Below are 25,046 nucleotides of genomic sequence, written 5' to 3'. Positions count from 1 at the left end.
CTCCAGTGGAAGAAGGGCTTTCTTTTCCCTGTCCTGAATCTCTCCTGGAAGTCTGCACATGGGCAGAGGGCGGGCTGACTGGCAGGAGGCCGGACGATGCTCAGGGTCAGGTCTCAGCCTGCATTGAGGCCTCTTGCGAGGGACGTGGCCAGTCCAGAACACAGGGGGCCACCACTCCCGAGTCAGGATGTGTCCCTCAGCCCCCATCCAGCTTGCCTTGCCTTTAGCGCAGGAGCACCAAGCCCTGAGCAGGTAGCTGCCAAGGGGGTGAAAGTGTGGGGAGAGGGTTTTGACGCCTCCCAGGCTGCAGCAGCTGTCAGCCAGGACCCTCTTTGTGCTCAAAACCTCATGGGTGACTCTGGAGGAGCCCCAGGGCCAGAGGGATGGATCTACCAGGCAGAGTTTATCCAGTCACTTGGGGGCCCACACCGAAGGGGTGCAGAGAAGAGCGGGCACAGCAGAGACTCTGGCTATTCTGGAAGAGGGAGCACTGGACGGAGCCTGACCCTGGCACATTGCGAAAACAAGGAGGGGGAATCCTCAGCCAAAGGAGCGGGCCCCTCCCCACCCTGCCCCACTCTCCTTCTCCGCCAGGGCAGGACAGACCCCCTGGCTCTCCCAGGCCCACCCTCTGCCCCCTTCAGCTCCCCCCTCAGAGAACAACAGCATTTCACACGCAAACAACCTCAGGAGATGTTCCAAGAAGCCTGCAAGGTAGGCCAGCGCTGCAGCTGAGAGAGAAGGGCTCAGGCACAGAGTCAGAGCCACAGTCCACAAGGCTGAGTATTGCAAGCACTGGCTGGCAGCATCAGCTCGCCATGTTTTTCTCCTGGGGACGGAAGTTGTCCCTTCTGCACGCCAGGCAGATGCTCTGAGCCGCGTGGCACAGTGAGTTCCCGAGGAAGGGGAGATGCGGATGGAAGGTATTTTGACCCCCGAGCAGTGGCACTGCGCCAGCTACTTCGTGCCAGGGGCCCACAAGTGTGAGGCTGAACCCCGGGAGCCTCGCCCACCCTCAGAACTGAGAAGTTCTCTGCAAGCCAAAGGACCCACGGAGGGGCAGCCCTCCTGCTGCCAGCCATCAGGCACCAACACGCCACCTGTTCCAAGCCTGCCTTCCTGTCTCTCATGGGGGCCTCAACCTTCTGGCCCCCTCAAAATCCTTGCCCAGCTCACCCAGGCCACAAGCTTGCTGCCCCAGGAGAATGGCCGCCGCCTCCTCTCTGCCCCAGGGCACCCCAGCCTCCACATCTGGGGCTAGAGGGCAGCGCCTACATGGTCACTCTCATAGATGGGGTGCTGCTTCTCCAAGTGTGCCCCAGCTGCGCCCTCCAGAGTGGCCGAAAAATGCCAGCCCTGCCCCTTGGTACCATCCCCTCCCACCTCACCCAGGCTGTCAACAGAGAGCTGGACCCTCCCACTCGCACACTGACAGAGGAGAACAGGCACGGGGTGGGGGCGCCCAGAAGGGACACCCTCTCCCCACCCCAAAGAACAAAGCACCCCGTGCCAGGGCGCCATGCCAGGCCCCATGACAACAACACGCCTCCCAGCTGTCATGACAGGGCCTGGCCCAGACCACGGGCATGCGTGCCAAGTGCCCGAGCAGGCGGGGGGGCACAAGTGGCACAGCGCCCCCCCCCAGCCTGGGGACCCCAAGGGCTTGACAGAGCTGGCTCTGAAGGAGCTGCCCGCCCAACCAAGAGGACACCCCGCCCCCGCCCGCCCAGCACGGGGCTGTCAGATTTCCCCCGGCCCCCGCCAGCCTCCCGCGCGGCCCTCCGCCGCTCACCTTGAAGACCTCGGAGAAGAAGCCGGCGCCGATCTTCTCGCAGTAGAAGTCGTCGATGCGCGCCAGCGTGGAGACGGCGCTGCGCAGGGCCCGGTAGGAGGAGGGCCGCAGCCGCCCCCCGCCCGCCCAGCCGCCCCCGCCCGCGGCCGCCCCCTCGCCGCCCTCGCCCGCCTCGTCCAGCCGCAGCGAGAGCGCCGGACGGCGCGCCCCCGACGCCTTCTCGCGCTCCATCGCCGGGGCGGCCCGCAGCACCCCCGGCCCCCTTCACATGGCGGGCGGGGGCGGCGGGGGGAGCGGGGCGGGGCGCGCGGGCCAGCCCGGGCCGGACGGGAGCAGCAGCGGGCCGGAGGGCGCGGCGGGCGGGCGAGCGGGCGGGCGGGCAGCGAGGGCGGCGGCGGCGTCGGGGCTCCGGGCGCGGCGCGGCGATCGCGGCTGGTCTGCGGCGGCCCCGGAGCGAGCGGAGGCACCGGCGGAGGCGGAGCCGCGGCGGCGCGGGCGGGGCCACCCTTAACTCCTCGCCTGCCGCCGCCGCCGCCGCGCGGGCACGAGCCGCGCAGCCCCGACGGACCGGCCGCCCTGCAGCGCCCCGGACGGGCGCGCCCCGCAGCGGCGCATCGCTCTCCGGCAGCAGGAGCGAGTCGCCCGGCGAGGCCAGCGCGCTGCCCCGCCGCTCCCCCCCCCCGTCTGACCCCCCGAAGACCGAGGGGGCCTGATGCAGTGGCCCCCCAGCCCGCCTGCGCCCCGCTTCCCACCAGCAGCAGAGGAAGCGCAATCCCGCAAAAAGAAGACGGGGCCAGAAGGAGCTGCCGCCCCCCGACGCCAAGGAAATGCCCCGCTGGGCTGCCGCGCCCGCCTCTCTCTCTGGGGTAGACTGCGCAGCGACAGGGAGGCTCCTCTGCGCCACGCGAGGGTCGCTTGGCTCCCATCGAGACCAGCGCCTCCTGTCCCTTCCCCGCGTCAGGGACCACCCCAGCCCCTCTCCTGCTCCTCCTGCTCCCCCAGGCATTTTTAACATTTCAACCTCCTTATAGTTTTATTGCTGTATACCAGTTTGATATGATGCAGCGGTATGTACATATATTTTAAGGAATAAATGCACAATTCCTGCATTGCAGGGGGGTGGACTAGATGACCCTCAGGGTCCCTTCCCACTATACAAGTCTCTGATTCTAAGTCAATAAATGTGCTGTGGGGTGGGGTGGAGCTGGAGCAGGGGAAGGAAGGAACCTTCTGAAGAATCCCTTTGCCTGAGATGCAGTGAGGCATAGGGGCCAACTACCGGGGGCTGTGGCGGCTTCGGCCCCCACAATAAAATATTTGAGGGGGCTGGGCCTCCACGAAGTGGATGTGGATTCCCATTCACATGGTGTGCGCGCACATCAATCGATTATGCAGGGTGGGGCTTACCTGGGCCCCCACAATATATATGTAATGGGCCCCGCCCGCTAGCCTGCTCCCTAAAATTGTATTTCAGTTCAATTACTTTGATAAAATACTTATTTTGTTATGTGCAAATGGCCTTAGAGAACTATTAGGTCCATAAATTAGCATATACTGTAGTATATCTTCAACACAAAAAACAGTGACAATTTGTTGTTGACAAAGGACAGCTGGACATCTCAAGGGCCCCATTACCTTCAGGAGCTGAGGGCCTCATCCAACCTCAATCCGGCCCTGATGGGAAGCTGCCTTAGCAGAATCAGACCATTGGTCTACTTGTGCAGTGATGTCTACCCTGGCTGGCAGCAATGCCTCTCTGGGATTCGAGACAGGAGCCTCTCACAGCCCCACCTGGAGATGCTGCCAAGCAGGTACTGCCCCTGGGACATTCTGCACCCAAAGCAGCTGCTCCACCTCTCAGCTATGGCCCTTCCCCAAACTTCTGCAACTCACAGGCTGTCCAATCTAAATCCAATTTAAAGACAAGGAACCATAAAAGGGGGAGAGCGGGGGAGGCCTAGGGAGCAGAGAACCCCTGTGTCGTCCCCACTGTGTTGTATCTGAACTGTACAGAATTTCTATTTAATGTAGCTGTACTGTATTTCTATTCAAATTACAGCAATTATTTCCCAATTGGTGCCTGTTGTCTGTTGTTGTTTAGTCGTATAGTCGTGTCCGACTCTTCGTGACCCCCTGGACCAGAGCACGCCAGGCACTCCTGTCTTCCACTGCCTCCCACAGTTTGGTCAAACTCATGCTGGTAGCTTTGAGAACATTGTCCAACCATCTCGTCCTCTGTCATCCCCTTCTCCTTCTGTCCTCAATCTTTCCCAACATCAGGGTCTTTTCCAGGGAGTTTTCTCTTCTCGTGTGGTGGCCAAAGTAATTTCCTGACTGCTGTCACCATCTGCAGTGATCATGGAGCCCAAGAAAGTAAAATCTCTCACTGCCTCCATTTCTTCTCCTTCTATTTGCCAGGAGGTGATGGGACCAGTGGCCATGATCTTCGTTTTTTTGATGTTGAGCTTCAGACCATATTTTGCGCTCTCCTCTTTCACCCTCATTGAAAGGTTCTTTAATTCCTCCTCACTTTCTGCCATCAAGGCTGTGTCATCTGCATATCTGAGGTTGTTGATATTTCTTCCGGCGATCTTAATTCTGGCTTGGGATTCATCCAGCCCAGCCTTTCGCATGATGAATTCTGCATATAAGTTAAATAAGCAGGGAGACAATATACAGCCTTGCCATACTCCTTTCCCAATTTTGAACAAGTGGTGCCTATGCACATAAATATACATACACATTCCCTTATGTAGATAGGTGTCTCTCTTCCGGCCTGGACAATACATTCCTAGAAAGGCCACGCAGTACAGGAGCCATGTGGAGGCCCATGCCCCCTTTGCTGCAGCCCTCCCTTGGCAATGCCAGCCCCCTCCCCCCCCCCGAGGCTCCTTCCAAGCCAAGGCCTGCCTGTTCCACCCCATTAAGCCGCAAGCGCTGGGACAGGGCTGCCTGTGGGAGATTTACGGCTGCCCTTCACCCGCCGCTGACACTCGGCCATTTCGCCTGACAGAGGCAATTGTCCTCACGGCCCAAGAGAAAGGTCTTCTCAGGCGCCGTCAATGGCTTCAGCCTGGGCTTGGGGGTGGGTGCTCTGCACCCAGCGAGGAGCGCTCTGCCCACGTCCCAGCCAGAGGCCTCATGCCCTGCGTCTCGTTCTCGGGTGCAAACCACACACAATGTCAGACACGGGGTTCAGGAGGCTGCTTCACCTGGCTCTAACTCTTAACCCCAATCCTGTGGTACAAAGACAACATGGCAAAGTTTTTAGCTACTGCACACAATTGGCAAGGCTGCCTCCTTGGAAAGGGTAAAGGTCAAAGGACCCCTGACCATTAGCTCCAGTTGCAGACAACTCTGGGGTTGTGGCGCTCATCTCGCTTTACTTGCCGAGGGAGCCTGCGTACAGCTTCTGGGTCATGTGGCCAGCATGACTAAGCCGCTTCTGGCGAACCAGAGCAGTGCATGGAAACGGCGTTTACCTTCCTGCCAGAGTGGTACCTATTTATCTACTTGCACTTCAACGTGCTTTTGAACTGCTAGGTTGGCAGGAGCAGGGACCGAGCAACGGGAGCTCACCCCGTCATGGGGATTTGAACCGCCAACCTTCTGATCAGCAAGTCCTAGGCTCTGGTTTAACCCACAGTGCCACCCACATCCCGCCTACTTGGAAAAGGGTGGTCAAATTCTCTCTGGAAAGTGGGCACTCTGGAGTCCAGCAGTTGCACTTGTGGGGGGGAGCAACTGCTCACCAAGGTAAATAGGCCAGAGAAACTCCTCACAACGGAGGTTTGGAGCATTTGCTCCCCATTTCTCATCTTTGTGTCCCCCCCTCCCCAGGCTGAGTTTTGTTTGCCAAGGTGCCAGTTCCTCACTGTGATCCTTCTGGCAAGGTGAGCTCTGCACCTGTTAGCCCAGAAGAGTACCTGGGCACTTGATCTCACAAGGGAACATTGACTCCTGTGCTCTGTAGTGCCCATTTCAAGAGCTGATTTTATCATCTTGTGTTTCGTAATCTACAACAAAAGCTTTTAAGAAACAACTCTGGGATCAGTCCTGGCACCAATTCCCTGTTCTGGCTGTTCCAGCAAGTGGCCCTGGAGGGTGTGATGAGACTCCCATTGTGAGCAGCGGATGATGTGAGCCGTATCTGGGACTCCCAGGGCAGAGAGGTCCATCTCTACACCACCCATGCAGACCCTCCAAGGGTCCCTGTTTTTCAGGGATGTCCCTGACTTAGAGAAGCTGTCCCAGTTTCTGATTTGATCCCATAATGTCCCACTTTCCCTTAGGATGTCCTTATTTTTATTGGAGAAATGTTGGAGGGGATGGAGTTCTCTGACCCCCGAGCCATCTGAAGGCAATCCTGTACGGGGACTTTAAAAAATGTATAAATATGTTTTTATATATGTTGGAAGCTGCCCAGAGTGGCTTGGGTAACCCAGTCAGATGGGTGGGGTATACTTGAACTATCAGGATGGAATGGGACATCCCTATTTCCCCAGGAGAAATGTTGGAGGGCATGCGCATGGCAGCTTCGCTTGCGCCTCAGCACCACTTCCCAAAGGGCTGCCTCTCCTCGCCCTCTGCCCCAGCCCCTCCAGGCTCTCCGCACGCAGCCTTCCTTCTCCACCAAGGCAGCCTCCATGACCTTTCTGGGCCTGGAAATATCAGAGGCGTCATGCGCAGCTGGGCCCATGCGCTGACTCAGCAAGCCGGGGGTCCTGGCTGCAGCGTGGGGGTGGGTAAATGGATGGTCAGTGTAATCTTCACCCTGCTAGTGCTGCTTCCAGCCAAGGTTCATTTAGACCCAAGAAGGGTCTGGGCACAGAATCTCTCCCCTGACATTTTCATCTCCTTAGCAGACAAAGGAGGGGGGCAAGGGGGGCACTGGGCTCTGCAGCACTGAGCAGGCAGCATCATCTTGAGCTCAGGCCAGACGCCAGGAAGAGGCAGGAGAAATGATGATGGTGGGGGTGATTTATTAAATTTGTACACCTCCCTCTACTTGCAGGTATCAGGGCGGTTCACGACATACAATTACAAAATAAGAAGCACAACACTAGATTGCAGGTCACACTTCTTCTCAGAAGATAGAAGGAGGCCCATCTTTTCCAAGTTACAATTGCAGGATCATGAGGGGCATTTTCAGTTATTGGGACAGTTTGTCCCTTTGCAATGAATGCAAGGCGGCTGCTGCTTCTTGCATTCCTCTTCTTCTTCTTCTTCTTCTTCTTCTTCTTCTTCTTCTTCTTCTTCTTCTTCTCAGACCTGGGCTCAAGCCCCATTCCCAACAGCCCAGGCTGGTGCCCATTATACCTCTGGGCACCCCTTGCCTGTTTCTCTCAGACACACAGGAGCAGCGAGCCCCCTTTGCCACTCAAAGGGCCCTGGCTATAGGGCAGCAGGGGCCCCCACTCCATGCAGCTGTGCTGTTGTTTGGGCCCCTTTGGAGCCCTTGACATAAGGACTAAGCCTTCTATGTGCACACATAAAAAAAAACCCATAGATATATAGGGTTATATATAGTGGAGAGCAACCCTCCTCCTTCTCCAGAGGGTCATGACTTTGGCTAGCCAGGAGGGGCCTGGCATTCCCCCTTGCCCCACTTGGGCAGCGCAGTGTAGTGGCTGGAGTATTTGGACTAGGGCCTGGGAGAGACCAGGGTTCAAATCCCCCCTCTCGGCCATGAAGCTCATTGGGGGTGACCTGAGGTGCCAGTCACTGCCTCTCAGCCTCACCCACCTCACAGCCTTGTTGTGGGGGATAAAATGGATGGGGGGGGGGAGACCGTGTATCCCGCCTTGAGCTCCTTGGAAGAAAAGGTGGGAGACTGGGGCCATAAAGGAATAACTTAGAAAAGTGGAGCCCCCTGCCTTTGGGATGAAAACCATCTAAAATGATCCTAGTTAAGCCTATCAAGAGCATTATTTGCCTGAGGTCACAACATTATGATGCAAGATTGGGAAAGGTTATGGAAAATTGACCTAAAATTTACAGATTGTTCTTTGATGAGGGAGAATTATATGAAGATGATGTACAGATGGTATATGACACCATTGCAGCTAGGGAAAATGTACAAAACTAGCTCAAATATATGTTGGAAGTGTAAGGAAAAGGAGGGGAATTTTTTATCATATGTGGTGGGATTGTAATGCAATTAAATAAATTTAGGAAATGATATGCAACAACAACGAATTGAAGAAAATGTTCCATCTAACATTTGTCAAAAAACCTGAAGCATTTTTGTTAGGGATTGTAGGGAAAGACCTGCCAGGGCACGGTTTGTGGAGGCTGGTGGCTCCCTGGCTCCCATTGTCCTTGCCGCTCCAAGCAGCCCCAGGGCAGCAGCCGGGCCTGTCCTCTCCCCTTCCCAGCACCAGGAAGGATGAGCACCAGAAGAGCCCTGCCTGGACCAGACCAGAATATCAGTAAATATATCTGTATTAGGATAATAAGCTTAGACACATCTGTATATTAACGTATTAGATTTCTTCCTCTACTTCACTTTCACTTCCTCCATCTTTTTATCCATGAAATTCTTCTAATAAAATTGATTAATTAGGGTGACTGTGTGTATCTTAAACCTTTTGTGAAACCCCTCCAGGCCTGCTTGAGGTCCCTCCCCCTCAGGTGCATTGGGATGGAGGGGGACCCACGGAGGCAGAGCAGAAACTGTCAGTAGTGGGGGGGGCTGGACTCCCCACGAATGACCCCTGGGTGCCTTGGTCCCAGGACAGGTGCAGAGCAGCACCCAGAGCCCGTCTGAGGCTGCTTTTGCAGAGCCCCTGCAAGACTGAAGCGTGCCATGGGAACTGTGCAATGCCTCTGGCTCCTGTTATTAATTAACGTGGACCATTTATAACCGGCTCTTCATCGGGATAGATCTCAGGATGGGATACAGAACACAAATGACGTCAAAGGGCCCGAGCTCCGTGACGCAGCGCCTGTCTCTCAAGCAGAAGGTCCCAGGTTCATCTCCAGGTCTGGCTGTGTTATCAGAATTCTAAAGTCTCAAATATATAAATTAAATGTTCATAAATGTAAAAGGCAAACACGTACATAAGTATATAAACCACGTGTCTGAAATAGAAAAGAAGAGAAATCCTGAAGCCATTTTGACTCTCTCAGTGACCTCAAATATTTCTTTGCAGTAAGGGAGGAAAATGGGGAAAGCCTTCCCATTGTGTTTTTGCTTACAAATCCTGTCTTAAGGATGTATTTGTGTAAGAATAGGGTGAGACTGTGACCTGGATCCAAGTGAGGCTTGGTCAAAAGGGTCAGTCCCTTTTCTTTGGCCGGAGCCCCACCCCCGGCCGGCCGTCCATTGTCTTCCCTGCCTGAGGGCAGGTCAAAGGCCAACCCAAGCAGGTGGGAGGCACCTGTCGCAATCCTCGCCCACCTGTAGGGAAGGGAGGGTGGAAATTGTGTATGAATGAAATTGTGTGTGACCTGGATTCAGGAACTAAAGTATTTACCATCACAAAAGAATGGCCAACCTGCTAAGGTGAAGCAACCAGTGACCGTTATCAGGTATCCTGGCAGGCAGGATTTCTCCTGGAGGCCGCCTCTTTCTGCGATGTATGTATGATGTTTTTGGGGTGGTCTTGAGCTACAGGGTGGGCAATTTCAAAAATCTATATAAGGGCTTGTGCACCATTTTTCAGGGTTCTCCCTCCTGCGTGTGGTGAGTGGGGACCCTGTTGCAACAGTTCCTTTAATAAAAACCAGGCTTACTAGCCACTTTGCTTCTCAATATTCTCTGTTTGGTCTCTGTTTTTTTCTCCTACCGATAAGGAACCCACTTAAGGACTCTATCTGGGCTCTTGTATACCCATAAGGGAAAGGGAGCAGTTTTTTCTTGTAACAGCTGGGAGAGAGCTCTGCCTGGAGAGCTGCTGCCAGTCAGTGCAGGCAATAGACTGTGCGTAGTCTTGCTTTCTCTCTTCCTAAAACCACGCAGAACACATGTGAGCCCTGAATCTGCCTGGAGCTGCTCCTCTTCTGGGCTCCTCCTCTGTCAATGTCCACAAAGGCCTCTTGGGCCCAGCCCAAAGGATGCCAGTCTCGGTGCCCAGCATGTTTCCAAGGGCAGAATGTGCACAGTCATGGCACTGACAGCTCTGACAGGACCCATGGCCTCTGAACTTGGAGGGTAAGAAGATAAGAACCACCTGCTGGATCCAGCCAATGCTCCATCTGGTCCAGCCTCCTGGCCCCTGTGAAAACAGGATGCTGGACTCAATGAGCCATTGGCTTCATCCAGCAGGCTCCTCTGAGGCCCTCCAGTTCAAAACAAAGGTAAAGGACCCCTGGACGGTGAAGTCCAGTCAAAGGCAACTATGGGGTTGCGACGCTCATCTTGCTTTTCAGGCTGAAGAAACCGGCGTTTGTCCACAGACAGCTTTCCAGGTCATGTGGCCACCAGGACTAAACCTCTTCTGGCACAATGGAGAACCGTGACAGAAACCAGAGCACATGGAAACACCGTTTACCTTCCCGCCGGAGCGGTACCTATTTATCTACTTGCACTTTGACGTGCTTTCAAACTGTTAGGTTGGCAGGAGAAGGGACCGAGCAGCAGGAGTTCACCCCATCGCGGGGATTTGAACCGCCGACCTTCTGATTGGCAAGCCCAAGAGGACCAGTGGTTTAGAGCACAGCGCCACCCGCAGCACCACAGCTAATCCCCTCGCAGACATCCCTGCCATCAGTTGCAGGCCTGGGGTACAGAACTTTCCTTTTCTGAAACTCCTGGGTGGTCCTTGTGTGACTCCTGCAGGGCTGAGTGCCAAAGATGCTGCCAAGCAGCCAGCCACTTGCGCCCCCATCTCCCTGCAGAGCATCTGGGGCTGCGTCTGTTGCAATATTTCCTTCCTTCTTCAATCTGCTTCCTTCTCAGCCCAGATATTTTTGGCCACTTCCCTGTTCCTACCACCGAGGAGGAGCCTGGCATATTGTCCTATATTTATAACAACATGTTTCAAGGCTGGCGTTCCTGAAGCAGGGTCTCCTCCCTCGACCTCAAGGAATGGAAGCTATTTTGCAGAGTTTGCCCACCAGCTTCCTTTTGACTCGGCTCCTGGTCTCTGCCTCTCCCTTCCTCAGGGCAGCCCAGGCAGGAGAGCTCTGCCACGGCTCCCAAGGGCTCCTGGCCAGCATGGCTCTCCTCTGCCTCCAGCTTCTGAATCCCAGTTGCTGGAAAGCTGCTCTTGGGCTCAACTCCTACTTGTGGGTTTCCCATAAGGGGTATCTGGTTGGCCACTGTGGGAACAGGACTAGATGGGCGACTGGCCGGACCCAGCAGACTCTCCTTATGTTCTTGCAGCTGCTGCGCCGCCAGAGCTTACAGGAGGGCGGTCTCGTTGGTTGGAGAGTTGCAACAGGGTCTTCTTCCCTTGCAGCAAGAGCTTCCCCTTCAAGAAATGCAATTCTATCCATTTGGGCATAAACCACAGAGCCTCTTGGGCTTGTTCACAAATCCCCGCGGTGGGGTGAGCTCCTGTTGCTCGGTCCCAGCTCCTGCCAACCTAGCAGTTCGAAAGCACGTCAAAGTGCAAGTAGATAAATAGGTACCGCTCTGGCGGGAAGCTAAATGGCATTTCCGTGCGCTGCTCTGGTTCACCAGAAGCGGCTAAGTCATGCTGGCCACATGACCCGGAAGCTGTACGCCGGCTCCCTCGGCCAGTAAAGCGAGATGAGCACCGCAACCCCAGAGTCGGCCACAACTGGACCTGATGGTCAGGGGTCCCTTGACCTTTACCTTTAAGAAATGATGGCTTTGAAATTTATAAATCAAAGTTAGAAAGCAATTTGTTAGAAAATAACACCAAAATCTTATAAAAAATGTATGATTTACTTTTAGAATGGCATACAAAAGATGCAGAAATTAAGGAAGTTATGACTAAATGGGCAATAGATATTGGACAAAATATTCAATATGATGCATGGGCAAGGTAATGGAATGTGGGGATGAAGTTTACTGCATGCATGGCAGTGGGGGGAAAATTATGGTAATGGAAATGATGTATAGATGGTATCTGACCCCAACTAAATTAGTAAAAATGTATAGAATGTGAGATAAGAGTTGTTGTCTTCAGTCCCTCTTATTTCCTGAGTCCCCGTCACAGGATAGGGCAGGGTACAAAACAAACAAACAATCAGAAAACACACTTGGCCATGAAGTTCACGGGGTGAGTCCTTAGGTGAGGCAGTCAGTCAACCTGGCCTCCCTCACAGGGCTGTTGTGAGGCTGAAAACAGGAAAAGATCAGGGAGGTGGGTGACAGTTTCTGCCTCTCAGCCTGGTCTCCCTCACAGGGCTGTTGTGAGAGGGAAGCACCATGCAATGAACAGGAGAGGGAAGAAAGGCTCTTTGTGGCTCCATCCCTTGGTTGTTTCCATGCCAACCAGGGATGCCACCTCCACCTCCCCAGGGTGAGCTTCTCCGGATGCGGCCTGGTGCTGCTGGAGCTGCCACGCTGCGCAGGGCCTTCTCCTCCTCCATCCTCTTCCTCCTCCCTCCCGCATCAGCCCCTGACCACCTGTGCCTGCACACCTGTAAGAGCAGCCAAAGGGAGGAACAGCACCAGGTGAACCTCTTTTGCCTCTTCTTGCAACCTGTAGCTCAGAATCCGCACCGTGGTGGCTTTTGGGAAACGCAGTTCTCCCTTTCATACAGTTCCTTTCGGCGGCTGGTTTGTAGGGGGGAATGGAGAGAAGGCACTACGACTCCCAGAAGGCAGTGGGAGAGCTGGCTCCTCCTCCCTTTCTCCCCCCCCTCTTCTGAGTCCTCCCCATTGGCCGGCTCCTCCACTATGCAGTCACAAAACGCCTGCTCCTTGGGAGAAAACCAATGGCAAACCTAGACAGCATCTTCAAAAGCAGAGACATCACCTTGCCAACAAAGGTCCGTATAGTTAAAGCTCTGGTTTTCCCAGTAGTGATGTATGGAAGTGAGAGCTGGACCATCAAGAAGGCTGATTGCCAAAGAATGGATGCTTTTGAATTCTGGTGCTGGAGGAGACTCTGGAGAGTCCCATGGACTGCAAGAAGATCAAACCTCTCCATTCTGAAGGAAATCAGCCCTGAGTGCTCACTGGAAGGACAGATCCTGAAGCTGAGGCTCCAAGACTTTGGCCACCTCAGGAGAAGAGAAGACTCCCTGGAAAAGACCCTGATGTTGGGAAAGATGGAGGGCGCAAGGAGAAGGGGACGACAGAGGACGAGATGGTTGGACAGTGTTCTTGAAGCTACCAGCATGAGTTTGACCAAACTGTGGGAGGCAGTGGAAGACAGAAGTGCCTGGCGTGCTCTGATCCATGGGGTCACGAAGAGTCGGACACGACTAAATGACTCAACAACAAGAAGGGGGCATGGAGAGCAGGGACTACGACTCCCAGAAGGCAACGGGAGAGCCGGCTCCTCCTCCTCCTCCTCCTCCCTTTCTCCTCCCCCCGCCCGTTCCGAGCCCTCCCCATTGGCCGGCTCCTCCGACTCCGAATCTGGGCCAAGGCCGAGCCCCGTCAGCCAATGGGAGCCGAGAGTCGGGCGCGGGGCGTGGCTGGGCCGAGAGCCGTTGGGCTTGGCGGTTCCTTCAAGATGGCGGCGGGAGGAGGGGCGTCTCTTTACCTCAGGAGGGGCTGGCGGGGCAGAGGCCGAGGGGGTTCCTGAGCATGGGCAGAGAGCCGCCTCAGGAGCCAGGCCGGGGGGCTCCGCGTTTAGCCCCCCCCCGCCAGCCCGCTTCTCTCTCTCTCTCTCTCTCTCTCTCGCCCTCCTCCACATGGCGGCTTCCCTTCCCCTCCTGGAGCTCCTTCCAAGTCTCCATTCCGGGCGCAGCGGAGACTCGAACTCGGGGCTTCCCGCTTCCCCCGCCAAGGCGGAGCCGCCGCAGCTGATTTCAGGTGTCGTTTGTGGTTCCCTTTGGTGGAAGTCGGGGAACTTTGGGGTCTGCCGCTCGGGGAAGAAGGGGCTGCTGGGGGGGGGGGAGACGTACCTTGCCTGGCCCTGGAGGCAGTGGAAGACCGGAGGGCCTGGCGTGCTCTGTTCCAGGGGGTCAGAGAGAGTCGGACACGACTAAACAGCAGCTTGATATTGTGCACAAGCTTGAGTAAATCTACTCTGGTGCGAAAGGCATTATAACGCGGCTTGGGCCCAAAGCCCAGTCCTAGCTGGAAGACCTGTTCTTCCTCCAATGTTGAGGTGCGGGATGAGTTGTTGACTATTAGTATCTCTTCCTTTGCCAGGGATGCCTGCCCCCTCAACAATCCCATTTATCGTTTCCGAATCCCTGTTTCTGGCGTAGAGTGGAATATCGTTCTTCTACGTCCGACTGTGATGTGATGCTCGAGTCACTGGCAGACCTGGTTACATTAAAAGACTTGGGTCTAGAGTCAGGCTGGTTACTTGCTCTTCTGGTAGCCTTATGTCCAAAGGGGATCCAAATAAACAAAAAAAATGAACCGGACTCCTTGGCAGGTTTTGAATAAACATTCACAAACTTTTTATTGGTAATAAGACAGATAAATTAAGGATCATTACAACTTTATAATATGCAGAGAATAACGTGTACTGAAAAACCAGAGAGAGGAGGGGAGGGGAGGTATTTCTTTTTGGGGGGAGGTAAATTGTAATGTTGAAATTAATAATTCAAAAAAATTCAAAAAAACAAACAAACACAAAAAACCCACACACAAAGAAAAGTTCATCAAAAGTATTTCCAGCAGCTGTGGGAGAATAGGCTCCAAGGTCTTCCCAAAACTGGTGAAGCCGTCCCCATTGCCTGCAGCGGCCTGGACAGAGACTCAGGGGCAGCTGGTTCCCTTCCCTGGTCCAGCACCAGCAGCCAACCACCAGCTGGCTAGACACAAAGCAGCAGTTCCCCGTGGCCAAAAAGATCAGCCCAGAGGATTCCAGTCCAAATTTTTTATCTTAAAAAACGTAAGTACTCCCGCTCACGGTGGCCACATTGGAGTTTCCAATTCATGCAGTGCCAAGCACTCAGGGCCCCCGCATTCGGTCAGAGAGACAGTTAACGGACAATCTGCCAGTCAAAGCTCGCCCTCTCTCCTCCCCCGGGGGGGGGGGGCGGTCACAAGAATAATTACTCTCATATTATCCTTAATTAACTGCACGGTCCCCTGTATGCTATGGCAGTCTGTGCCAGAAAGTGTGTTATGCAAATGTGACACTAGATGGCAATGGTGAGCTTATGGCAAATTCAATATATTCTTTAAAAAGCTTCTTTTAAAAAGCATTTTCATAGCATTTTTTATGTGTCTAGATTCCACCACTCACACAGGGTCAACAGAACTGTTGCCCATCCAAAGATCACAAGGCCTTTTTTGCCTAAATCAATCCCTCAGGTGGAAAAAACAAAGTACAAAATATTCTGCAATTAAAAAAAAAAAAAGAATTCCAGCAATCTGAGGAGCCTTTGCTGTTAGGCTGCAGGGATCTCTACCCATTTACCTGGGAATAAACTCATTGAACTTTAAAGAAATTCTGAGTCAATGTGTATAGGATTGCACTATAAAGGCCTAAAATTTTGAACAAGACTTCAGCTCAGTTTATAGAACATGTGACTCGTAATCTCAGGGTCATGGGTTTGTATTGCAGGGGGTTGGACTGGGTGACCCTCAGGGTCCCTTCTGACTTGACAATTCAATGGTAAGCAAAGTATACATGAATATAAAATAAAAATGCTTTTAAGGAAAGGGCCTGTGCTGTGCTGTTTTTATTGCAATTATTTGTATGGTAAAATATTTTAATTTGTATGCAGTGGAAGACAGGAGTGCCTGGCATGCTCTGGTCCATGGGGTCACGAAGAATCGGACATGAATAAATGACTAAACAACAACAACACACAGTTTTAATTCTATCAGTGTTTAATTGCTTTTAAATTGTAGATTTCCCAAACAAGCATATGATCCTCAGATGAAGGGTGTCATAGAAATTTGATAAATTTACTTTAATAAATATAATATTGCCTTGACCTGCTTGGCTGAAAAATTTCGCACAGCTTTTGGATTCAGCAAAACCCAATGGAGGCCGCAGGGAAACTGGGAAGCCACACCTGGCCCATTGTCCCAGGCCAGGTGAGCAAGAGGTCTCCTTTCTACTGACATAATTTCACCCCTGATGCTGCCATAAATAATGTTCATCTTGATTGCCACAATTCTTCCTAATAATGATAAATTCATCCTCCTCCATATTTCTGGATTCCTTTTTATTCCATTCCATATTTTTTCATAATTATCTTTATAAATATGAATTGAAATTACTTCTAATGGAGATACAGACCAAAGGGGGGGCCCTCTTTTCAAGTTTGTCTAGATCACAGAGCACCAATTGGTGGAACAGCGTGATAGATGGGTTGGAATTAGGTGGAACGAAGGAAGATTTGGGTTTAAACTGCTGTAACGGCTGATCATTACCTCCAATTGAAACAACATACAAACCTAATAGGCTGTATAATACCAACTGCAGAGTCGTTTACTAGAAACTACTTCTGATAAAGTCAAAACCAACACTAGGAACGTAACATATTAAAATGAAGCTTATTTGGCGAGTTCTTTTTGCTGAGTTGCTTATGTGGGCCATTTCCTTTCTTGCAGGATGGCTTGCTTTCTTAAAAAGAAAAAGAAAAATTCAGAGGAGAAGGGGCAGCGGGATGACCAGCAGCCTAGTGTTGCCCAGCCCCCTTCTGGCCAAATCCTGCCAGTGCTGGTGAGGCCAGAGATGCAAACAGTGGCCCAAAATAACAAAGTAGAGCCGGTAGCACTGCCAGGGTTGGTACAGCAGCAAGCAAGACTCAAGACAGAGTCATTTACTATAAACTACTTTTGATAAGGTCAAAACCAACACTAGGGACATAACATATTAAAATGTATCTTATTTGGTGAGTTCTTTTTGCTGAGTTGCTCTTCTGATGTCCTTTCCTGCAGGATGGCTTTTTTTCTGAAGAAAAAAAAACAAAATCTACCCATCATACGAGGATGAGGCCCCTGCAGGCAGTATGCTGCCGGCATTGGTGAGACCAGAGATGCGAACAGTGGCCCGAAATAATAAGGCAGAGCCGGTAGTCTTCCCAGAGTTTGGAAAAAAGAACAAAATTTATCCAGTGGAGCAGGATGAAGAGGAGGCCCCTGCTGGCAATATCCTGCCAGTGCTGGTGAGGCCAGAGATGCAAACAGTGGCCCAAAATATCAAAGTAGAACCCGTAGTCCTGCCAGGGTTGGTGCAGCAGCAGGCCAGACTCAAGGCTGTATAATAACAATTGCAGAGTCGTTTACTAGAAACTACTTCTGATAAGGTCAAAACCAACACTAGGGACATAACATATTAAAATGTATCTTATTTGGTGAGTTCTTTTTGCTGAGTTGCTCTTCTGATGTCCTTTCCTGCAGGATGGCTTTTCTTCTGAAGAAAAAAAAAAAAAATCCACCCATCATATGAGGATGAGGCCCCTGCTGGCAATATCCTGCCAGTGCTGGTGAGACCAGAGATGTGAACAGTGGCCCGAAATAATAAGGCAGAGCCGGTAGTCTTCCCAGAGTTTGAAAAAAAGAACAAAATTTATCCAGTGAAGTGGGATGAAGAAGAGGCCCCTGCTGGGAATATGCTGCCAGTATTGGTGGGGCCAGAGATGCGAACAGTGGCCCAAAATAGCAAAGTAGAGCCCGTAGTCCTGCCAGGGTTGGTGCAGCAGCAGGCAAGACTTGAGGCTGTATAATAACAATTGCAGAGTCATTTACTAGAAACTACTTCTGATAAGGTCAAAACCAACACTAGGGACATAACATATTAAAATGTGGCTTATTTGGTGAGTTCTTTTGGCTGAGTTGCTCTTCTGATGTCCCTTCTTGCAGGATGGCTCTTTTTCTGAAGAAAAAGGGAAAAAAATATTTACCCATCGTATGAGGATGAGGCCCCTGCAGGCAGTATGCTGCCGGCATTGGTGAGGCCAGAGATCTGCACAGTGGCCCGAAATAATAAGGCAGAGCCGGCTGTCTTCCCAGAGTTTGGAAAAAAGGACAAAATTTATCCAGTGGACTAGGATGAAGAGGAGGCCCCTGCTGGCAATATCCTGCCAGTGCTGGTGAGGCCAGAGATGCGAACAGTGGCCCAAAATATCAAATTAGAACCCGTAGTCCTGCCAGGGTTGGTGCAGCAGCAGGCCAGACTCAAGGCTGTATAATAACAATTGCAGAGTCGTTTACTAGAAACTACTTCTGATAAGGTCAAAACCAACACTAGGGACATAACATATTAAAATGTATCTTATTTGGTGAGTTCTTTTTGCTGAGTTGCTCTTCTGATGTCCTTTCCTGCAGGATGGCTTTTCTTCTGAAGAAAAAAAACAAAATCCACCCATCATACGAGGATGAGGCCCCTGCAGGCAGTATGCTGCCGGCATTGGTGAGACCAGAGATGCGAACAGTGGCCCGAAATAATAAGGCAGAGCCGGCTGTCTTCCCAGAGTTTGGAAAAAAGGACAAAATTTATCCAGTGGAGCAGGATGAAGAGGAGGCCCCTGCTGGCAATATCCTGCCAGTGCTGGTGAGGCCAGAGATGCGAACAGTGGCCCAAAATAACAAGGCAGAGCCGGGAATCTTCCCAGAGTTTGAAAAAAAGAAAAAAAAGAACAAAACTGATCCAACGGAGTAGTGGGGGCAGCAGTGGGATGAGCCAGAGGCCCAGCAGTCTAGTTACCAACCCAGTGTTGCCCAGGCCCCTGCTGGCCAAATAACTTCCCAACTCCTGCTGGTGCTTGTGAGGCCACAGATGCATGCAGAGGTCCAGAGGAACAAGGTCCAGCCAATTGTTCTCCCAGATTTAAAAATACAGCACCTAATATACACAACACCAGCAATACAGATAACAGCAACACTTACAACTGCAAACCCAAACCTGGAATTACACAAAACAATTTAGGTCTAGTTCAGTGTTTAAACCTTTGGGGTGTTCGGATTTAAAAAAGGAAAATCAACCTGGCTTCTTGCTGATGTAACAGTTTGACAAAGTCCCTCCTCATCCCAGGTTTCTTCTGGCTTACCCATAAAACTGTATAAGGCAAGTGTGTGTCAGCAGGATTGTGCTTCACAAAGTGATCCACCATGGGAGCCTCCATCACTTTGTTTCTAATATGGGAGCGATGCTCCCCAACACGGGTGCTGACAGAGGTACAGTGGAACTAATATGAAACAAGTTAGAGGGACATCGTATTAGAGACACTCCATCTCTGGTTTGGCAAGTGCTCAGATTGTGAAGGGTGAATCTAAAGCCCAAGTTGGCACCTTAAATTTCTTTTGCCTATAATGTGAGAGTGCAAGACAAATATCTGCTGCATCTATAATGACCCACCACCGAGGAACTGGTGGGTGTGGGAACCAGTATCAGATCAGTATGACCAAAAAAATCTTTGACAGGAAAGGTTTTTGTAAGGCACAGCCTTGAATGTTCCTCAGTGAATGCCAGTGTTTCCTGAGGATTCTGATAATCAAATCAGAATGATTAGAGAATTCTCAGAAGCCTGTAATGCGTTCCCTGGACTGAGTATGATGAATGGGGAGAAATAGTGAAGGGTGTTCCTCAGCCAGAGACCTGCTTCTTGCCTGAGAAATGACACACTCTGGGTACCCCCTAGCTGACAGGGAATTAGAAAGTGTTTCGGCCGCAGTGAAAAAATCACTATTCAGTGAGGAATTCCTCTTGATCCTCAACAATTGTCCTTAAGATGCTTAGGATGAAAAGAAGAGTAGTGAAGTAAGGAGTTACAGTCAGTGGGTTTATGAAAGGGTTTAACACCTAAGTACCCGTCATGTTTCACCACTTCCACATCTAAAAACTTACAAAGGTTGGTGCTGTGTTGTCCTGAAAAGGAGAGGGAGGGTGTATGGAGTTAATTCAGGTGACAAACTAAAAAGTCATGTTCATTGCTGAACAAAAAAACCCAACAGATCATCTTATATACCTGCTATAATGCAGCAGAGACTCAGAATATGGATTGTTATTCAATATGTGTGTTTTCCCAAATGAAATCATAAAGATGTTGGTCACAAAAGGGGCTAAAAGAGAGCCCATGACTACACCTTGATTGAAAATAAAAGTGATCCAAAAAAACAAAAGTATTTCCCTCAAAAACCTGTATCTAATAAATCTAGAAAAAACTCAAGAGGGCGGATGCGGATCCTGCCTGGATTCCCACAATTGTTGAGTAAGATGGCGTCTTTCTTCCAGAGGAATATTAGTGTACAGTGAAGCCACATCCAAAGAAGCAAAAATAGTGGCTTCAGGTATTTGCAGCTGTTCAACCTGTTGGATGAAATGTGCTGTATCTTGAATATCTGCCAGGGTGTCTTTAGCATATTTTGGTAAGAACGAGTCTAAGTATTTAGCAACGGGCTCCAAGACGGACCCAGAGCCCGAAACTCTGGGTCTGCCTTGGGGGGAGGAGTGTCAATAATCTTATGTATTTTAAGCAGACAATAGAAAACCGGGATGCGGGGATAAGGTGGAATGTTTAGGAAGTCCATTGTGTCTGCATGTTGGAGTGCTGTTTGGAGAAGTGTGGCTCTTGAGCCTGTAGAGTCTTTCGCGGCGTTCAGGGAAAATAGAGAGTCGGAAAGTTGGCCTTGGCCTCATCTAGATAATCTTGTCTATTCATAATTACAATGGCCCCACCCTTGTCAGCTTGTTTTATAATGATATTAGTATCTTTGGACAAGTCATTCAAACAGTTACATTGAGACTCAGTTAAATCCTTTCCACTGACATCATTTCACCATGTTGTCATAGTGCTGTGACCGCGTGTCTCCAGGGGCTTGGGGGCCCTTAGAAACGCTGGTACACAGCGACCTTCCAAGAGAGTGTGTTTTCTTCCCCCCCACAAAGTCAGTGTGATATATTTAGTTTTAATTTGGCATTTGTGTTCCCTTTTAATAATAATAATAAATTTTTATTTGTATCCCACCCTCCCCAGCTGAGGCTGGGCTCAGAGCGCCTAACATCATAAAACAACACAATATGCATAAAAACAGACACCAATTAATTTAAATACACTAGCGTTGCTAGTGGCCCCCAAGCCCCTTGAGAAACAAGGTCACATTATTTATGGCAACATCAGGGGTGAAATGATGTCAGTAGAAAAGAGACCTCTTGCTCACCTGGCCTGGAACAACGGGCCAGGTGTGTGCAGATGTGGCCTCCCAGTTTCCCTGCGGCCTCCACTGGGTTTTGCTGAATCCAAAAGCTGTGTGAGATTTTTCCGCTGATATTTAACAAAAGAATGCCCCCCAGACATGTAAAATACAATTGCTCAGGGTAAGAGTCTAACCCTCAGATACCTGACATTTCCCTGCTGTGAGCTGCATCAAATGCTAATACCTTTAGGTTGCGGATCAGCCTTGGTCCCTGCTATGTCTTTGTGAAATGAATTTCTTTCACCCTCAATTTATGAATTAATTACAAGTGCTTAAATACCTCTTTTTATCTACAACATTCAAAATATAGTCATTTAAAAGAACTGTTTTTCTCCCCCAACCCTCTTTTTAGGTTTGTGTGGTAGAATTCCAAAGTGCCTTCAGAGACGAACAATAGAATTGTTGACAACGAAAGCCTATGGAATCTTGTCCACTCTTCCACCTGGCTTGTGGGGGGGGGGGGGCTGACAGGCCCTAGAAAGGACTGCTGCTACTGCCGCTGCCACCCAGGACTGCCTGCCGGGAGCCTGAGGGCCCTGCCCTGTCTCTCTCCACCTGGCTGGGGGGGGGGGGGGCTGACAGGCTTCACAAGGACTGCAGCTGCTACTTGGCAGAGAGGGCTCTTCTTTTTAATAGTTTTAAAATTATATTTTATCTGTGGTGTTTTAAATTGTGCTTTATGGGTATGTTCTTTTGTTTGTGTGTTTCTTTCTCTGTCGGGGGTGGGTGGGTGTGGGGTTGTGGATAGGTATAGTTTTGTATAGTTCTGTTCTTAAGGGGAGAGGGTCAGGGTTGCCTGAGTGTGGCCCCCAGCCAAGAGAATGGCTGGGGCATGTTCCACGGTGTGTGTGTGTGTCCTGGGACATCCGATCTCAGTGATCACAGGCAGCAGGAGTTACACTAAGTCCAGACCATGTCATTACTGAGGAGGCAGGTTTAGTCATTGTTTGAAGACTATCCCTGCCTCCAGGTCTGGTCTTGACCAGAAGGATACTGGAATCAGCAAGGGAGGCCCACATGACTTTAAGGTTTCTGTGCAATGTCAGGAAGACCTTGTTTGGGTCCAGCTTGTTCACGAAGGCTTCGGCCTCTTCAGAGAGCTGATTGGTGTTGACAGTGGATGGGCTTGTACATGTTGAACCTTTGCTGGAAAAGGGAAAGGGAAAGTGAGGAGCAGCAAACAGCACTCCCTGCAGGACAGGCATGTGATTTTCATCTCAAAAAGGATGTTGGGAAAAGTTCAGAAAAAGGCAACCAAAATTATCAAGGGGGTGGAGCAAATCCCCTATGAAGGAAGGCGGCTGAGGTTAGGACTTTTTGGTCAGGAGAAAAGGTAAGAAAGAGGCAGCACGATAGAAGTTCACGAAGTTTGGCATGGCACAGGGGATGTGGAGGGAGTCTCTTGTTGGGAGACGCAGAGGATCCCAAACAGGCATGGCTCTGGAATGCAAAGGTCGCCCTGACACAGAGGACTTTAGGCTCCTAGCCCTGTATGTCAAATCGTCCGTCTGATAACTATCAAAATTGGTGATAAAAATAATGCTGCACACGGCAGAGAAGGAAGGTGAGCGATGGAAGGGTAGGGGGTGTCTCCAGGCCAGGCTCCTGGCTTGTTATCTGCCAGCCGTGGGACCAGAGGCCTCAGACAGGAATCCCACTAGATGGGCTCAAGGACAGAAGGGGGTCTGCTTGGGATAGAGCAGATCTCTAATTCAATCCCTGGATGACCTGCTAAATTATTATTATTATTATTATTATTATTATTATTATTACTACTACTACCCTTTGTGAGGCTTTCTTGGCACAGAGCTGCAGAAGAGATATCACACCACAGCATGGTAATATCCTAAGCTCATGTTGCATGGTGTATTTGAGGGAAGAATCGTGCTTCAGTGTCTGAGTGTGTGTGTTGGATGCAGAGTTCAATCCTGGGGGTCTCCAAGTGGGGCTGAGAACAGCTGCTGCCCCCCAAATCCCGGAGTCAGTGTCCAAATGCCTCTCTGGGAAAGTGGAAGTGATGCAGAACAGAGCAAGGGAATGGAAGAACTTCAGCCCTGGGTCAAAAGGATGAGTTCAGAAGCAAGAGTATTTATGTTGCATGCAAATCCCCACAGGTATCTCCAAGGAGGGCTGGGAGAGACCCCCACCATGCCACCTGAAGCCCTCGAGAGCAGCAGCCAGTCAGTGTAGAGGTGATGTGGCGTAGTGGTATAATAATTTATTATAATAATAATAATTTATTATTTATACCCCGTCCATCAGGCTGGGTTTTCTCAGCCACTCTGGGCGGCTTCCAACAGAATATTAAAATACTATAGCCTATTAAACATTAAAAGCTTCCCTAAACAGGGCTGCCTTCAGATGTCTTCTAAAAGTGTGGTAGTTGTTTTTCTCTTGGACATCTGGTGGGAGGGCGTTCCACAGGGCGGGTGCCACCACTGAGAAGGCCCTCTGCCTTGTTCCCTGCAACTTGGCTTCTCGCAGCGAGGGAACCGCCAGAAGGCCCTCAGAGCTGGAACTCAGTGTCCAGGCAGAACGATGGGGTGGAGACACTCCTTCAGGTATACTGGACCGAGGCCATTTAGGGCTTTAAAGGTCAGCACCAACACTTTGAACTGTGCTTGGAAACGTGCTGGGAGCCAATGTATGTCTTTCAAGACCGGTGTTATATGGTTTTGGAGGCCGCTCCCAGTCCCCAGGCATTCTGGACTAGTTGTAGTTTCCGGGTCACCTTCAAAGGTAGCCCCACGTAGAGCGCATGGCAGTAGTCCAAGCGGGAGATAACTAGAGCATGCACCACTCTGGTGAGACAGTCCGCGGGCAGGTAGGGTCTCACCCTGCGTACCAGATGGAGCTGGGAGACAGCTGCCCTGGACACAGAATGGACCTGCGCCTCCATGGACAGCTGTGAGTCCAAAATGACTTCCAGGCTGCGCACCTGGTCCTTCAGGGGCACAGTTACTCCATTCAGGACCAGGGAGTCCTCACACCTACAGTGTTTCTCAAACTTGGATCCAGACAACAGGTGGGGACCCAAGTTTGAGACACACTTGATTAGAATGTCGGTCTAGGGCCTGGGAGGCCGGGCTTCAAATTCCCATTTGGCCATGAAGCTCCCTGGGTGACCTTGGGCCAATCACAGCCTGACCTCCTTCGCAGGGCTTTTGTTAAGGCAGAATGGGGAGGAGGAGCAGACCCTAGAAAAAGGGATGGGCCATTTGTCGTACTCTCACCTTTGCCTGGGGGCTGATGCCATAGCTGGTGAAGGCATACTGCCAATGTGGCAGTCCCAGGTGGTAAGCGGTGAAGGTTTTGGTGAGGAAATGCCAGTAGAGAGCTCAGTCCAGAAGCCAGATCTCAGAATCCGGGGTGACACCTGGAAGAGAGAAGAGAGACTATTAGGCCACAGGATGAGAAGAATGGACCACCCCACCTTTCAAGGGGGGCTAATAAGGAACTCTGAGGCCTAGGGATGACGAACTGGGCCTCGGTGCTTTCTACAAAGGAAAAAGGCATTTCCAAGGGAAATTGATCCTCTGAGGCCCTTCTTCAGGTGCCTCCTCCACAAGAGGTCCGGAGGGTGGCCACACGAGAACAGGCCTTTTCTGCAGTGACTCCCTGTTTGTGAAAGGCCCTCTCCAGGAAGGCTCACCTGGCACCTTCGCTACCTATCTTTAGGCACCAGGTGAAAACGTTCCTCTTCAACCAAGCCTTTGGCTGATTGATCTCCGATATCTTTCTAAATGTGCTGGGTGAGGGGGATGTTTGCTTTTCTTCTCGTTTTTATTATGCATATATATAGATATAGTGATTTTATGTGGTGATTTTACCACCCTGAGATTTGTGGATGAAGGGCGGTATACAAATTTTAATAATAATATTAACAACAACAACAAAGCATAGCTCGCTTCAGGAAAACTTCATCACAGGCCATCATAGATGACAGCCTTTGTCAACCTGGTTTCCTCCAGATGTTCTGGACTACAAAGCCCATCACTCTCAGCCAGCACAACTGTATGGTGCTAGGAACAGTAGTCCAAAACATCTCCCACA

General features: G+C 51.1%; 1 protein-coding gene and 2 long non-coding RNA genes across 3 annotated transcripts in view; 1 reads left to right on the top strand and 2 right to left on the bottom strand.

Moving 5' to 3' along the window:
• Positions 1-2,038, bottom strand: part of TESK1 (testis associated actin remodelling kinase 1) — a 33,426-nt gene extending 31,388 nt beyond the window's left edge. The window contains exon 1 of the mRNA XM_083702732.1: positions 1,793-2,038. Within this exon, the coding sequence (XP_083558858.1) occupies positions 1,793-2,023 (231 nt within the window). The 5' untranslated portion in view covers positions 2,024-2,038. The remainder of the gene's footprint in view (positions 1-1,792) is intronic.
• A 9,635-nt stretch (positions 2,039-11,673) lies between these two features.
• On the top strand, positions 11,674-16,997 carry LOC310827207. Its single transcript, XR_014556205.1, has 2 exons — positions 11,674-13,694; positions 14,037-16,997. It is a non-coding gene; the product is annotated as an uncharacterized lncRNA (long non-coding RNA).
• A 2,791-nt stretch (positions 16,998-19,788) lies between these two features.
• Positions 19,789-23,010, bottom strand: LOC310827204. Its single transcript, XR_014556202.1, has 2 exons — positions 22,776-23,010; positions 19,789-22,139 (listed from the first exon to the last, which is right to left on the bottom strand). It is a non-coding gene; the product is annotated as an uncharacterized lncRNA (long non-coding RNA).
• Positions 23,011-25,046: the final 2,036 nt, after the last annotated feature.

The sequence above is a fragment of the Podarcis gaigeae genome (genome assembly GCF_964106915.1).
Source record: "Podarcis gaigeae genome assembly, chromosome: 11".
Taxonomy (NCBI): Eukaryota; Metazoa; Chordata; class Lepidosauria; order Squamata; family Lacertidae; genus Podarcis; species Podarcis gaigeae.
This window is presented reverse-complemented; position numbering and strand designations above follow the sequence as displayed.